Source organism: Sebastes fasciatus, chromosome 18, assembly GCF_043250625.1.
Source record: "Sebastes fasciatus isolate fSebFas1 chromosome 18, fSebFas1.pri, whole genome shotgun sequence".
Classification (NCBI taxonomy): domain Eukaryota; kingdom Metazoa; phylum Chordata; class Actinopteri; order Perciformes; family Sebastidae; genus Sebastes; species Sebastes fasciatus.
This window is the reverse complement of record NC_133812.1, coordinates 657,377-672,927: the sequence shown is the minus strand read 5'-3', so window position 1 is coordinate 672,927 and position 15,551 is coordinate 657,377. Positions and strand designations below refer to the sequence as shown.

Sequence of the window (15,551 nt, the reverse complement as noted above, 5' to 3'; positions counted from 1 at the left end):
CTTCTAGACACGACAGGGGCCAATCCATCTCGACCCGGAAGGACTTGCGCTTCACTCACATGTGGACAGGACTGTAGCACTAGTGACGGGAGCGTACATGTGTGTTGTGATACAGAAGAGCGCGTGATGAACCTCTTAGTTTGCTTTAATATCAGTGAATCAGGAGACGTGTTCGTAGACCTCAGGTTAGGCTCGTTTTCTCCCTAGATCGACCCTCCAGAGGCGACACATGTTACGATGGAAAATTTAGAATTGAGCCTATCATCACTGGGCACCATATGCAGACATGTTGACAAAAGTCACAACGAACTGAGCCAATATCTGTCCAAACAGGTAAGACCCGTTCATTCCTGGCTTGTATGGACTCAAATAGTGTGTTTAGAGTGTCTGATCTTCACACTGACTCTAAACGTCTCCTCTGTGCAGCATGAAGTAACCTTCCCTTCACATGGCACTACTCACTTTAAAAAGGACAGCATTTGAGTGTTACCAATATTCTGCTGCCTTGTTAATCACTAGGATGTCAATATTTTGAAGAAATATTGTTTAATGTTTGGCTTTTATGTCAACCAGTCCATATTTCCATTTGATGTCTCCTCAGATCTGGAGCCAGCAGGACAGGCAGTGTATCCTGGAGTGTGTGGCTCAGCTGCTGCTGGAGAAGGATTCTACTTTGCTGATCGCTCGACACCTTCGACCGCTGATTCTAGACCTGTTGGAGCGCAACGCAGAGAGGGTCAAAGCTGGTGGCAGGATCAACCATGACCTCCACGAGCGCCTGTGTGTGGCCCTCAGCAAACTCCTCGGCATCAGTCCTGATGCACAGGCGTAAGTGGACTTGGACACAGGACACATGGCTGGATTTACTCAGTTGGGCCCTTGGGCAAAAAAGGGCCCCCGTTGACACCTTCCACCACCATGTATCTTATTGCTTTCAAGTAAACTGATTCATTAGCACAATATATTTTGAAACCAGGAAGGTATTACAACTAGTTTTCAGCACAGAGCGTCAAGTTTAAAGGTATAGTTCAACATTTGGGAAATAAAATCAGAACAAAATCAAAAGCTGTGCTCCCCTGGCCAGCATGTAACTCCCCCTATAACTACAACATGTTGTTTTTACATTTCTGTTTGTGTATGTGTGAACTAAACCAATGAGATAGCACATGTTCATGAGCAGAGCCAGGCTAGCTGTTTCCCCCTGCTTCCAGTCTTTATGCTAAGCTAGGCTAACCATCCTCTGACTCCAGCTCTGTACTGGACACACGGACATGAGCTTGATATCCGTCTCCTCATCTAACTCTCAGAAAGAAAACAATTGTATTTCTAGAAATGTTGAACTACTCCTCTAGCTGATGATCCACGGCTTCTTGTCTGTTCAGTTGATATCATTATTTTGTGGTACAAACCAAACCCAGTGAAACTGGCTCTCGGGGCCCTGAGGGTCTGGGCTCCCTTTCCCAGTAGTAATCTGAGCCATATAGTCACCTCATGTATACAAAGCTCCAGTAGGGTAGTTACTATTGTACTCCATGAGTCTTCCAAGCACCCTACAACATGGAGCGTGGGGTATGAATGAACAAAAAATGCAGCAAATCTTTCAGGACTTTGTAGAAAAAAAGAATGGTGTAAGTTGTTGAAGAGGCTGAAATATCCTGAATTTGAGTTCCTAGTATGGGTCCTAGTATCCTCAGGCACTCAAACACACACACTGATGCAGAACCTATAGGCAGCTAGCATGTCTACGGGCTGCATCCACCCTGACTAACTCTGTCCTTCTCTCCATAAGGTTTGCTGCGAGGTACTTCAACGATGCCCCCCCAGTGTTTCAGAGACTCTTCTTCACCAGTGAAGAGTCATCAGCTGTCCAGTATGGTCCCAGAAGGATGAAGCTGCGTGACCTCATGGGTGCCACCCTACGGTTCCTCCAGAGTGATTGTGCAAAGTTTCGAATGCTCTGGGACTGGAGTCCCTGTGTGTCCCAGCTGCTTACCAGCGATGTCATGGTTCGAGGGTACGTACCTGCTTCCTCTGTACACCTATAGAGGCTTCATGGGCCATGTGGGGGAACAAATCCCTAATCACGGCTGCTTTCATTGGTGGAAATCCAGAAAGAGTATTCTTGATGTCTTTGTGGTTATAGGTCAGTTCAGTAATGTTTAAAGCAAAGCAGCTGGGTTTATTTCTAATAAGACCATTCACAACCGTAACATTACTGCTGACCGCCTTCCATAATCATGCTGTCCTTGTTTGGATTGTTTGTCTTCCATTTATTTCTTCATATCATTAAGTTTTGAAAGTCAGCTTGCAGAAACTTGCTTGAAAAAAGGCCTTCCAGAACATTATGTGTACTTTTATTAATGTCAAAATAATGTTCTCATTTTTTGGTAGTCAAGTCAAATTTATTTCTGTAGCACATTTAAAACAACATGAGTTGACCAAAGTGCTTTACAGACATAGGCAGAATAAAAACAGGTCAACAGAGCAGACAACAACATCAGTACTCAGTAGTACTCTGCCGATACCCAAAGCCCAGGTATCACTGTTGGGACTGAAGAAGTCTCTAACTGTAAATACAAACAGCCGAGTAGAAAACACAGTTCACATCAGCCTCCTTGCTGTAGCTCACAGCTGGAGAGACCAGGAATATCTGACTGCTACGATTTATTCCACTTCACATCTAAATCAAATGAATTAACCTTAACTTTAATTTAGTCAATTCAGCTAACTAAAACAGAGCTATAGACTTTCTATCTTAAAGCTGAAGTAGGCGAGATTGGAGCAAATATGATTTAAAAAAAAGTTATATTTTTATAAAACGGTCGCTATACTTTGACAGTAGAACATGAAACAGGTAACCCGAAAAGAAATCACGTCCCTGTGTGTCCTCCGGTGCTCCTAACGGCATCTGCAAGATTTCACAGACAGAGGAAAACAAGCAGTCAGAGCTGATCTGAGGTCTGCTGTCCAGGTTCTGTCTATGAGAGCCGGCTGTCAATCACTCACCAACTCCAACCAAACGGTCAAACTAGGCAGCGCTGATGAAATATGAATCAATATTCTGTTACGTTAATGCCTATTTCTCTCCTCCGATGTTCTCAGAATCATCTTGTAGTGTACTGTTTAGCTGTAAAATGAGAAAGTTTGTGACGCAGCAGCCATGTTGAGATCAGGTAGAGATGGCTTGAAGAAATGCCAAGTTCTGGTCACATGACCGGAGCACAGCCAATAGGAACGCGCTCTCAATGAAATGACCTGTGATTGGTCAAAGTCTCCCGTCACGGGCTAGATGTTCTAAAGCCTGAAAACAGAGCCATGAGGAGGACTAGAAGTCTAGTTTTCTCTCAGAACACTTGAATTACAATATGCTGAAAGGTTATTATGGGATTTTTTCCCAATGATGCCAAAAATATACTGCCTACTGCAGCTTTAAGTTGTGCACTGTATTTGTACCTGCTTTCCCTTTTTAATAGCAGCTATATACTGTATATGTGAGACAATAAAAAGAGTTGATTTAGACTATTCTGTGGTGTTATTAAGTCCTAATAATGCGTGTACACGACACAGCCAGGTTGATTGGAGGGTTTCTCATTGTTCCCATGTTGCCGACTGTGTGAATGCAGCAAAAGAAGCGTTAAGCTAACTTGAAGAGTGCCTAGGGTAATAATTGAACAAAGTAAAGGATGTTAAAGAGCGTCTACGAGCCACTAGTAATGCTACTTTTGACTTGCTTGGTGTGCCGGTGTACGTGTTCGGTGTTTGAAGCACAATGCGTTGCTGTAGTAGTATAGCTAGCTGACAAGCTGAAAGTATTCATTAAAAACAATCTGACAGCCATGTGGTACGTTTAGAAATCCAACCAGCTGTTTCTAACAACAGTTCTGGTATCCAGAGTCAAATCAAATCAAATCAAATCAATTTATTTTTGTATAGCGTCAAATCACAACAGAAGTTATCTCAAGACGCTTTATATATAGAGCAGGTCTATGACCGTACACCATAGTTTAGAGACCCAACAGGATCCACCAAGCGCACTGTGGCCAGGAAAAACTCCCCGATTACTGGGAAGAAACCTGGAGCAGAACCGGGCGCAGGGCGGGCGGCCATCTGTCGAGACCGGCTGGGGGGACAGATAGATAGAGAGAGAGTGAGAGAGAGAGAGAGAGAGATAGATAGAGAGAGAGAGATAGAGAAGCAGCCACAATAGCAGTCTAGCAGCTGTAATAGCTAATACAAGTAGGACTGATAACACAAAACCAATAGTGGTGGATGGAAAGAGTGATAATACAACTATCGGAAAGCCAGCACTGTCCAGCATCTCTCCTCAGTACGTCCATGTGTATCCATTCAGCATTCAGCATTGAGCCATGGTTGGACTGAACACACCAATACAGGTGTGTTCAGTCCAACCATGGCTCAATGCTGAAGCTCACATGGATGATGTGGAACATTTTAGATGTTTGCTTCACTGACATGCAGACTTGTTTTCTGATTTTCTGTCTCTACTAAATGTCAAGATGGTAATGAGCAGTACATCAACATCCCTTCAGAAACCTGTGGATGACGTGGGTTCTAGTGGAGACCCTCTGTTGTTTCCCCCGTATCTGTCTCGGTGTTTACATTTAGCTGTTACTATGGTAATGCTGTTGTATTGCCTTTCTATGTTTGCATTATTTTGCTTCCTGCTTGTTCACCCAACAAATGGAACGTACTGTGTTTCCTCACTGTCTCCAACAGGTACACGGCCCATTGTTTAGCGCTGGTCTCTCATATGACTGATAATCAGAAGACCATCTTTCTGAGAAAGGTGCTGACGAGTGATGAGATCCTGCACATGAAAATTAAGTACGTACTTTTAGTTTTTCCTTCCTCTATCATGTATTGTCATCCAGTATGTAGGGCAGAGTATTATGGAAAATCTTTAGTTTCAGTCAGTGGTGGAAGACGTGTCCTGGGAAAAGTGCTTATAAAACAATCTAAAAATACTCAAGTTAAAGTACTGCACTCAAAATGTTAGCATCATGTCAGTGTCCTACGCTTCTTTAGAGCTTTGGAAGAAACTCAGCAGCTGGAGGTAGAGAAAGCCCTGGTGTTAGCCAATCAGGGCACTGTGATGTGGCGCCTGGAGAAAGCTAATAAGTTCACCAGGGGCCAGGTGGTATCGGAGGACCTGTCCCAGAATGTCGTGGCAGTCTGTGGTGTCGTCCTACCGAGGATAGTTCCAAGGCAGGCTGAACAGGTATGTACTCTTTGGCTTGTCACATAAAATAGTGTGCGGTTGATCTTTTTGGTCCTAATGTTCATCTTAATCTGCAGAGGAACCAGAAAGATCTGGTGCTGGTGGACTCCACCTGCCGTAATCTGAGAAGACTGGCGTTGGCTGTGGCTTCCCAGAAGCCCGTGCTGCTTGAAGGTCCTATTGGAAGTGGGAAAACTGCTCTGGTTGAGTTCATGGCTGCAGTCACAGGACATACAAAAGCTACAGAGATTCTGAAGGTCCAGCTTGGGGATCAAACTGACAGCAAGGTGAGACTGCATGGAATCAATCTGCACTTAGACTGAACATTATGGAACGGAACATTTTGAACAGAAAGCATCTCTGGGTGGGACAGCTCTGGGTCGGACAGCTCTGAGTGGGACAGCTCTGGGTGGGACAGCGCTGGGTGGGACAGCTCTGAGTCGGACAGCTCTGAGTGGGACAGCTCTGAGTGGGACAGCTCTGGGTTGGACAGCTCTGGGTGGGACAGCTCTGGGTTGGACAGCTCTGAGTGGGACAGCTCTGGGTTGGACAGTGGGGCAGCGTGACGTCCGGTTGCTTTCTCGCCGCAGGCAACTGTGTGATCTTGCGATCCCAGCTGCTGCAGGTTAAACACACCACCCACATTGAAGTGAATGGGAGGACTGTCATTATTTTTTGGTGAATGCAGCCTAGCAGTCGGGGTACCTCGGCCTCTGCTGCTCTGATTTTGACCTTTTTTTCTTGTCCCTTGTTTGAACTTCAAGGAAGTTCAGATACTGAATGACAGCAGTGCCCCTTTAACATTCAGTGGAGGTTAACTGGAAGGCTGAACATCTGTCAATGTGTTTTGTTTGTCTCCCAGATGCTGCTGGGGATGTACCGTTGTACTGATATACCAGGGAAGTTTGTGTGGCAGCCAGGAACGCTGACCCAGGCAGTGTCTAAAGGCCAGTGGATCCTCCTGGAAGACATTGACCACGCACCTCTGGATGTGGTGAGTTAAATCTGTAGAACTGGGCTTGCACCAACACATTCTCTGAATACCAGCTTAATGTTAGAGCAGTGTGTTGTGAATATATCGTTGCAACAACCCACAACTGGAGGGAACTGTTCTTTTGTTAGATATCTGTGCTGCTGCCTTTGATGGAGAACAAAAAGCTGATGATTCCAGGACGGGAGGATTGCATCGATGTTGTTCCCGGATTTCAGTTCTTTGCAACAAGAAGGTAAGGATGTCATTACATCATGGAACAGCAGCTTGTGGTGATCAACCTGATTATCTTTCTCTATTTGGATGTGTCTCACAGTTCAAACAAAGTCCCACTGATAGAAACCACGGGACAGCCTACGGTCGGCCTCTCTCATCTTTCTGTATTGTTAAGGTCTCAGTAAGCTTCAAACAATCTAGGTTGTACAACGACTTGTCTGACCCAGTCTTAAAGTAAAAGTGATCCTGAACGTACCTGTTCTAATATGGTAAATGGACTTGGACTTATATAGCGCTTTTCTAGTCTTCCGACCACTCAAAGCGCTTTACACTACATGTCAGTATTCACCCATTCATACACTGATGGCAGAGGCTGCTAAGGTGACAACTTTGCCCATCAGGATCTAATCTAAATACTCATTCACACACCGATGGCTATGCCTTCGGGAGCAATTTGGGGTTAAGTGTCTTGCTCAAGGACACGGCGACATGTGACCCGGAGCAGCCGGGGATCAAACCACCGACCTTCCGATTGGTGGACAACCTGCTCTACCCTCTGAGCCACAGCCGCCCGCATAATAGAGGCGGGTTAAAAGCCTGCTGTCATAGTCTCGTCCTGGCTGTGTCCACATTTCACAAAGACAGACTAAAAGGCTTAGATCAAACTACTAGTCAGACTTGAGACAGTCTAAATTCATCCATTGCATAAAGCTGTCCAGTCCTTGACTCTCTTAAAGGGATAGTTGGGGTGTTTCTCAGTGGGGGTGTATGAGCTACTTCTCCATAGTCAGTGTATTACCTACAGTAGACAGAGTCTGGAGAACAGACAGGAGTACCAGCACGAGAGCAAAGCAGCGTTTGCTGTGGACGGGGGGACAGCAGCATCTAAAAGAATCAATATCAGTTCCAGTGTACTAGAGGCTTAGAGATGTCTCGGTTGTGAGATGCATTGCCATGTGGTGACGTACCCGGGAGTTTGGCTTCATTTCAGCTCAGCGTGAGTCTTTGCTGCGTTTTGCTGTCATTTATTTATGTTGCACTTGTTTCTCTCCTCTGATCTAAGAAAGTTTGGTGTATCCAACTTGCGACACTCATAGGTTTAGGACTAGGTATGACGCCCAATGAGTCCTATATTTGGGGACGATGGACGCAGCTGTACACACAACCAGTGATGGAAGTAGTTGTGTGATCAGTGAAATATAAGAATTACAGAAAGTTCAGCCTATGTTGATCCCTCCATATACCTGGCCATTAACTGCATAAAGTGGGCATGATATGACATAAGTATGCTTGTGTATTGCAGGATGTACTATAGTGGTGGCAGTTGGCATAAACCACAGAACTCTCATGCAGCGCTGCTGGACAAGTACTGGACCAAGCTGCAGATGGGCAACATGACACGAGAAGAGCTGAAGAAGGTGACTGTTGTTGGCTTTAAAGCCCCCACACACTTCTAGTCTAACATCTATATAGTCCCTGCATAAATATCTAGTTCATTTTTGGAAAAACAAAAAAGGTATTTCAGAGAGAAGCAGACAGAAGGGTCTACACTATGCTTTTCAAGGATCTATATCAGGATGTCAAACTGATTGAGCAGCGATAACAGGTTAAAAAGATAAAGATAGAAGCTAAAGCCAACAGATCAGTGTTAAAGTGAACCACCATCCCCTGGTGATGTGAGACAGGACAAGGAAATCAAGGAGCAACACTGTTCCTGTAAAGACAGGTAGGTCTTTATTCACTGTTACAGTCATTACAAAGCAAAAGCAGCATGTGTATACATTCAGTATACCTTCAGTAGCTAGCGTAGCATAGTGATAAAACAGGCTATACCGGGGATCAGCAACCTGCGGCTCCGGAGCCACATGCAGCTTTTCAGCTCCTCTCCAGTGGCTCTATGTGGATTTATAAAAATGGAAATGAATAACTGTTTTTTGTTTACATTTTAATTTTTATGTATCATTGTTGTAGGTCTATGGTACGACGGTACGACAGAGTATTAGGGCCACATTGAGGGAAAAAAATAAATCTGAGATTTAGAGAATAAAGTCATAATATTACGAGAATAAAGTCATAGGTTTATGAGAAAAAAAAGTTGTAGTATTATGAGAATAACGTCATAATATTATAAAGTAGTAATTTTACATGTTATTTTTCTCGTAAAGTTATGACTTCATTCTCAGAATATTAGGACTTTTTCATCAAAAAAGTTATGACTTTATTTTCGTAATATTAGGACTTTTTCTCGTAAGGTTATGACTTTATTCTCGTTATTACGCCTTTTTTCTCGTAAAGTTATGACTTTATTATCGTTATTACGCCTTTTTTCTTGTAAAGTTATGACTTTATTCTCATAATATTCCGACTTTTTTGTAGTAAAGTTCTGACTTTATTCTTGTAATATTACCACTTTTTGTTCTCGAAATATTAAGACTTTATTCTCGTAATGTTACGACTTTTTTCTTGTAAAGTTATGACTTTTTTCTCATAAAGTTATGACTTTATTCTCGTAAAGTTATGACTTTATTCTCGTAATATTCCGACTTTTTTCTCATATTAAGATTTTTCTCGTAAAGTTATGACTTTATTCTCGTAATATTACGGCTTTTTTGTAGTAAAGTTCTGACTTTATTCTTGTAATATTACCACTTTTTGTTCTCGAAATATTAAGACTTTATTCTCGTAAAGTTATGACTTTATTCTCGTAATATTACAACTTTTTTTCTCGTAAAGTTATGACTTTATTCTCGTAATATTACGGCTTTTTTCTCGTAAAGTCATGACATCATTCTCGTAATATTACGGCTTTTTTTCTCGTAAAGTTATGACTTTATTTTCGTAATATTCCGACTTTTTTCTCGTAATATGACTTTATTCTTGTAATGTTACGACTTTTTTTTCTCGTAATATGATTTTATTCTCATATTAAGATTTTTCTCGTAAAGTTATGACTTTATTCTCGTAATATTACGGCTTTTTTCTCGTAAAGTCATGACATCATTCTCGTAATATTACGGCTTTTTTTCTCGTAAAGTTATGACTTTATTCTCGTAATATTACGGCTTTTTTCTCGTAATGTTACGACTTCATTCTCGTAAATGTTACGACTTTACTCTCGTAATGTTACGACTTTTTTCTCATAATGTGATGACTTTATTCTCGCAATGTTACAACTTTTTTGTCGTAATATGACTTTATTCTCGTAATATTCTGACTTTATTCTGTAAATCTCAGATGTTTTTTCCCTCAATGTGTCTCTAATACTCCGTAGTACATTGTCTCTTTGGCCCTCACTGCATTAGACTTATATACTATATACTTAGACTATAAACTGTGTTACCTTCATCACAATATTCAAATGTTTTGCGGATCCAGACTGATTTTTTTATTTTTTTCCCCCCTAAAATGGCTCTTTTGATAGTAAAGGTTGCTGACCCCTGGTCTATGAAATATGTTTTTACCCTTTCACATACAACATTTATTTCAGATTAACTTTTTCTGTGAAATATTTGTACTTCAAAAACCTTCCAGAATTGCTGTGGCGTGGTGTATTACTAGCGTCCCCTGTTTCTCTGTTTGTAGGTGCTCATTAGCAGGTATCCCAGGCTGACGGTGGTGTCAGACCGTCTCCTGGATATCTACTGCCAGCTGACGGGGGAGAGACACTCTGACCTGGACACGAGCAGCCTCCAAAGCCCCGAGGACAGCCAGCAGCACAAGTCTGAGGACAGAAGCACACCGCTGGAGGGGAGAGCCCTGTCACTGAGGTGAGGCCCAGCTCACTACTCTCTCTGCTCACCCTTTACTCTCCTCTGTCTGCTGTTTTAATTCAATAAAGCGATGTCTTCTCCTGAGATAATGATTTCAGGAGAACACATCACATTCTGCCGTTCTTTGCTGAATTATATCGAACATGTTTGGTATCAGAACTACAGAGGGTTTTCAACACTGATGGACAAATTGACAAAAGGATTTTTGCACCTGCTAAGCCTGCACAAATAAGACAAAATGAAACCGTGTTTTTCTCAAAGTACTCACAAAGGAAGAAATGCGCCCCTAACTATGGCGTCTCGGTGCAAAAAAGGGCAAATTGCACTCAGCAGCAGAACTTCGTGGACTTCCAGTATTTGCGCTGTATCTTAGCACAGTATCTTGTGTGAATCAGACCGGGCAGATAGAGGTTGCAAATGATGAGCAATTCTTCTTCTTCTTCTTCTTCTTCTTCTTCTTCTTCTTCTTCTTCTTCTTCTTCTTCTTCTTCTTCTTCTTCTTCTTCTTCTTCTTCTTCTTCTTCTTCTTCTTCTTCTTCTTCTTCTTCTTCTTCTTCTTCTTCTTCTTCTTCTTCTTCTTCCACCACTCACCACAATAACTCATTTAAAACATTTCACTTTAACAAATATTGCCGTTGCCTGTGATTTGAAAAGTTGCAGTAGGCCATACTGCGATTATGATAAGATGTCAATTAATTGTTCAGCCCTAACATAAAGGACCATACGCAACCTTATGTTACACGTTGTCTCCGCACCATAACTCCCAAACAGCAGCCCTTTATCCTGACTGTAGAACGCTTCAGCCCTCTTCACATCATCCAAACTACTAGCCAGTCTGGAGCAGCAGCCTTTAATTATCTTTCCACTTGCTGCTGCTGTGTTCGATAGATTATTGATTAGATTGTCCTCTGTACAATGGGCTGGCATCACACCATGGCCCTGTTCAGACCATCATAAGTGGACAGCTTTAAGTGCGTCTGTTCACACCTGGCATTAGAATGCGTCTCCACATGCGTCTTCAGCGTCTTCAGCCGTCCCCGGGGACCTCCGCTGCTTTTGCCAGACAAAAGCGGGGTACAGAGCTCCAGAGAGCCGGGAGGACAGGGAACAGGCTGGCGGTCGGGTGTCAGCTCCGCGCAAAGCAGCGGACCAAAAACAGTGACACATCTTCGACAGTGTGATAAAAATACACTTCACGTGCCTAGTCTGATAGTCTGTAGATATGTAGCCTATAAACAAGATCTATTTAAATAAAACACAGTTGTACCGACAGGTTACAGTAGAGCACAGAGGCCGTTTCCATGCTGACAAGCGCCCGTGTCTGCCTGTTTATTCACCTGAGGGGTGTGGTGATCCCGCGGATCCCAGCTGGACATCAGATGAGTAGGAGGTCCTTAATGTAGCCCAGGACACATTCACTACACACTGCTAAAAGAATGTGGTCATATGTGGCCCAGACCACCTCTGAATGTGGTCTGAACAATCCGATCTCAATGTGTCCTCAATGCGTCTTGAGTGTGTTCACACCTGTACTTAGAGCTGTCCACTTGTGATCACTGAGGACGCATGTTAATACCAGGTGTGAACAGGGCCTATGACACTGCTACAGGTCAAACTGAGGCGTTCTCCTTAGGTAACAGGTTAACACCTCCTCCCCGGACATCCTGCACAAACCCGTCAGTTTTAGGTAGCCAAGCTGCCATCAATAGCGACCACAATTTCTTCATTCACTCAACTCGGCGTTTAAAAAAATGGCAGCCCGCGAAACCCCGCCGTGGTCAATGGACGAAGTAGAGCCATTCCTCTGTTGGGTTGCCACTGAAAGGATCCACTGAGAGGACACACTGTGTCTGGGTGTGTCCGATATCTCCCACTCGGCTCTACATACCCAACATGTGATCTAACGTTCAACATACTTTTGTGTGTATAAACAGTAGTCTGGATCTTTTCTGAGGCACTGAGCAGTAATTTACATCGTCACATTGGAGACATGTAACCATGGTAACCCGTACCAACCTCATGTGACCAAACCTACAATTCATGAGAATCAAAGTGTGAACTAATTTAAAAAATATAATAAGCCTAGCAAAGGGGAATTTTATACTTTCACTTAAATTTAAGCGTTACTGATGTTACAGAGCTGTCCGTCAACGTCTGTTATGAAAGTTGTCGTCACTACTGCATTGCATTGTGGGATATGTCCAGCGTTGTATACTGTAATATTTCACCAGAAAAAGAATGTAATTTGTGTACTATTACATTACTATTACATACTAACTAGCATGTTAGTGTGGAAGATGAAGTCACGTCAGTTTCACACGGCGTCGCTATGACGATCAGCTAAGCATCCCGCCTACATTGAATGGATACTATCTGCAGTGGGAAACCAAATCGAGAAAAAATAACCTGATACCAAAAGCGAGCCGAGCCGAGCCGTACCGTACCATGCAGTGGTTAGAGACCTTACTCTCTACTGCCCTGGTGCTTTTTGAACTTCCCATGTGCTCTCAGTGGGATGTGTGTGCTGGTGAAGATTCAGCCATGAAATCAATGTGTCTGTAGTTTCCATGCTCTGCTCTTCAATAAAACATACTGTGTGCTTTTCATGGATCAATGTAATTACCTTTAGAGCTCGGCCTGCGATGCTTGTATGTGTTGGTCTAGTTCATTAGGGTTCATGCTATTGAAGAAGGCCCTCATTACAGCCGTGTGTGTGTGTGTGTGTGTGTGTGTGTGTGTGTGTGTGTGTGTGTGTGTGTGTGTGTGTGTGTGTGTGTGTGTGTGTGTGTGTGTGTGTGTGTGTGTGTGTGTGTGTGTGTGTGTGTGTGTGTGTGTGTGTGTGTGTGTGTGTGTGTGTGTGTGTGTGTGTGTGTGTGTGTGTGTGTGTGTGTGTGTGTGTGTGTGTGTGTGTGTGTGTGTGTGTGGTTAGACCCTACCCCTAATTAACTGTGATGAAGTGAAAACGCACTGTGAAAGAGTTAAAGTTGTAAGATGAAAACACAGACAACTCCCAGACCGGATAATGTTGTGGTAGCGACCTGTCAATCACAAGGTAGCCCCGCCCTAAAGCATCCCCTGCTTTATGGTCTATCTGACTCTAAATGGGACCATCATTTACTGAATGAACATCATGCTGTATTGAAGAAGACTTGAAACTAGAGATTGAGACCATAAACTCATGTTTACAATGTTTACTGAGGTAATAAATCAAGAGAGAAGTAGGCTCATTTTTTCATAGACTTCTATACAATCAGAGGAGTCGCCCCCTGCTGGCTGCTAGAGAGAACAACACATTTGAATGATTTGGCTTCACGGCTGGTGTGATCCAATCACAAGATAGTCTAGTTCCTTTCTGTTGACTTCTTGTTTCACATTTCATATTGTTCATTTAATCCAGTGCAGCATGCATGCAGAGCTTTGTTTCAGCAGTCTCCAATCATGTTCTCTTTCATTCTTCTTGATCACCTGAGACCGTATGGAACACCTGAATAACAAGCTGATTCACAGATTGTAGTTGTGTCTCTTACATACCATCTATTTGTCTTCCATGTCATAAAAATACATGGTTACATTCATTTTTTTGATGTGTCTTCATTCTGATTGTACAGGGACCTGCTGAAATGGTGTGAGCGGATCAGTGTTAACTTTGACAGCTCGTCATCAGCCACAGGACAACATGTCTTCCAAGAGGTTAGTGGGTCAGATTTCTTAAAAAGTGAGCAAATAAAGAGATAAATGTGTATACGCTACGTCATCCAGGTCACATGTGACTTTGTTGATATTAAATACTGGACCTGCGCGTGCGCAAGATGGATAACATCCAGTGTTTTGCACAGCCTCTGAAATAGAAACTGTAATCAGTGTGGTGCTGATTCAGGATGTGATCTCTTTATTGACTAGTGGTACCTCTCTTTGTCAGGCTCTTGACTGCTTCACAGCCATGCTGTCTCGTCCTGAAAGTCGACTGCGAATGGCCGAGATCATTGGAAGCAAGCTCAACATCTCCAAAGAGAAGGTATTTGACCAGCCTGCTTTGGAACAAACAAGTTTTGGGGGAGGGGCATTTCTGTAGAGCACCCCCCTACAGGAGTGATTGATTAGAAAATAAGAACATTGTATTTTGGACATTAATGTTTATCCGATATCTGGGGAAAGTTTCAGCACCTTGCTGTCTCTCTGCTGTTTTATAATCTACATGGTATAGAAACACATGTTCTGATTGGACTTCCAGGCGCAGCACTTCTGCCAGATGTACCAGCCGGGCATCTCGCTGTCCGAGCTGGAGGCCTCGGTGGGCAGGGTGACTCTGGGTCGAAAGCAGACCGAAGCGGTGCAGCTGAGTTTGTAAGTGGGACACCCTGCCCATTTCCCCCCTTTGACCTCTGTTTGCTCCATATATGCATCAGCTAGTTGCTGTGCCAACATCCACTCACTGATAGGACCAGATAGACCCCCTGCTGGTAAATTGAATAAACATTGAATTGATTTTAAACTACATTATGGTAAACCCATCCATCTAATGGCCCGGCCATCAGGACATGCCCAAATATTCACATTGATTCTTTCCCAAAGCCAATATGAACAGGTGTCGGACTTTAGACTGTGTGACTTTATATAGTAGCATGCAGTATGCCCTATTAAAAGGAATCTGAGGGTGTAATAATGATAAAGCACATTGACTTTTGATCTTATAGATATTTAAAACTTTTATAGCTCACTGTCTCTGTCGTTTCTCCATCTCAAAAAGTGATTTAAAGTGAGCGAGAAGTAACTTTTGAAAGAAGAAAATACACATTATTTCTCTTACTAAGAGAAAAGTGTAATTCATAAGCAGTAAAACGCACTCTTGCTCATTTCAACACACTGCTACAGTCTCACTGGGTCTTGTATGACCAGTAGCTTGTGGTGGCTAGTGTTAGCTAGTTTTAGCTAACTGTAGATAAACACTGCTCTCCTCTGCCCGTGCTACTGTTCCATTACATTTAAACATTTACCATCATCTGATAGTCAACGCTGTCAGTTCACTCACGTTACAACAACAAGACATTTTCTCATTTAGGCTTAGTGGTATCTAGCCATGAGGAAGAGTTTGCTTTTATTTGTTCATGTTTAGAGATCTGCATCTGGGATGTCCACCTCCACCCCAACACAAAGAGCCCCACCAATAAATGTTAAAGTTAGTTTATTGCAGATATGTTGGTACTGACCCATATGTTTGTCAATAATTGGCGAGCGAAAATAATAGAAGTGAAATAGTAGAAAAAAAATATATGTTGTCGGAGCGAATGGCGATGGCGAGGTAAGGGTGAAAGTAAGGGGTAAGGGTGAAAGTAAG

At 42.9% G+C, this 15,551-nt stretch overlaps 1 protein-coding gene across 1 annotated transcript in view; it reads left to right on the top strand.

The window, feature by feature from the left end:
- The first annotated feature begins 2 nt into the window (after positions 1 to 2).
- mdn1 (midasin AAA ATPase 1) overlaps positions 3 to 15,551 on the top strand; it is a 112,505-nt gene continuing 96,956 nt past the window's right edge. Inside the window, 13 exon segments of the mRNA XM_074615445.1 lie at positions 3 to 333; positions 602 to 828; positions 1,790 to 2,014; positions 4,738 to 4,845; positions 5,047 to 5,239; positions 5,317 to 5,526; positions 6,102 to 6,233; positions 6,362 to 6,465; positions 7,750 to 7,864; positions 10,029 to 10,213; positions 13,825 to 13,906; positions 14,136 to 14,231; positions 14,448 to 14,560. Coding sequence (XP_074471546.1) covers positions 238 to 333; positions 602 to 828; positions 1,790 to 2,014; positions 4,738 to 4,845; positions 5,047 to 5,239; positions 5,317 to 5,526; positions 6,102 to 6,233; positions 6,362 to 6,465; positions 7,750 to 7,864; positions 10,029 to 10,213; positions 13,825 to 13,906; positions 14,136 to 14,231; positions 14,448 to 14,560 — 1,886 coding nt within the window. The 5' untranslated portion in view covers positions 3 to 237.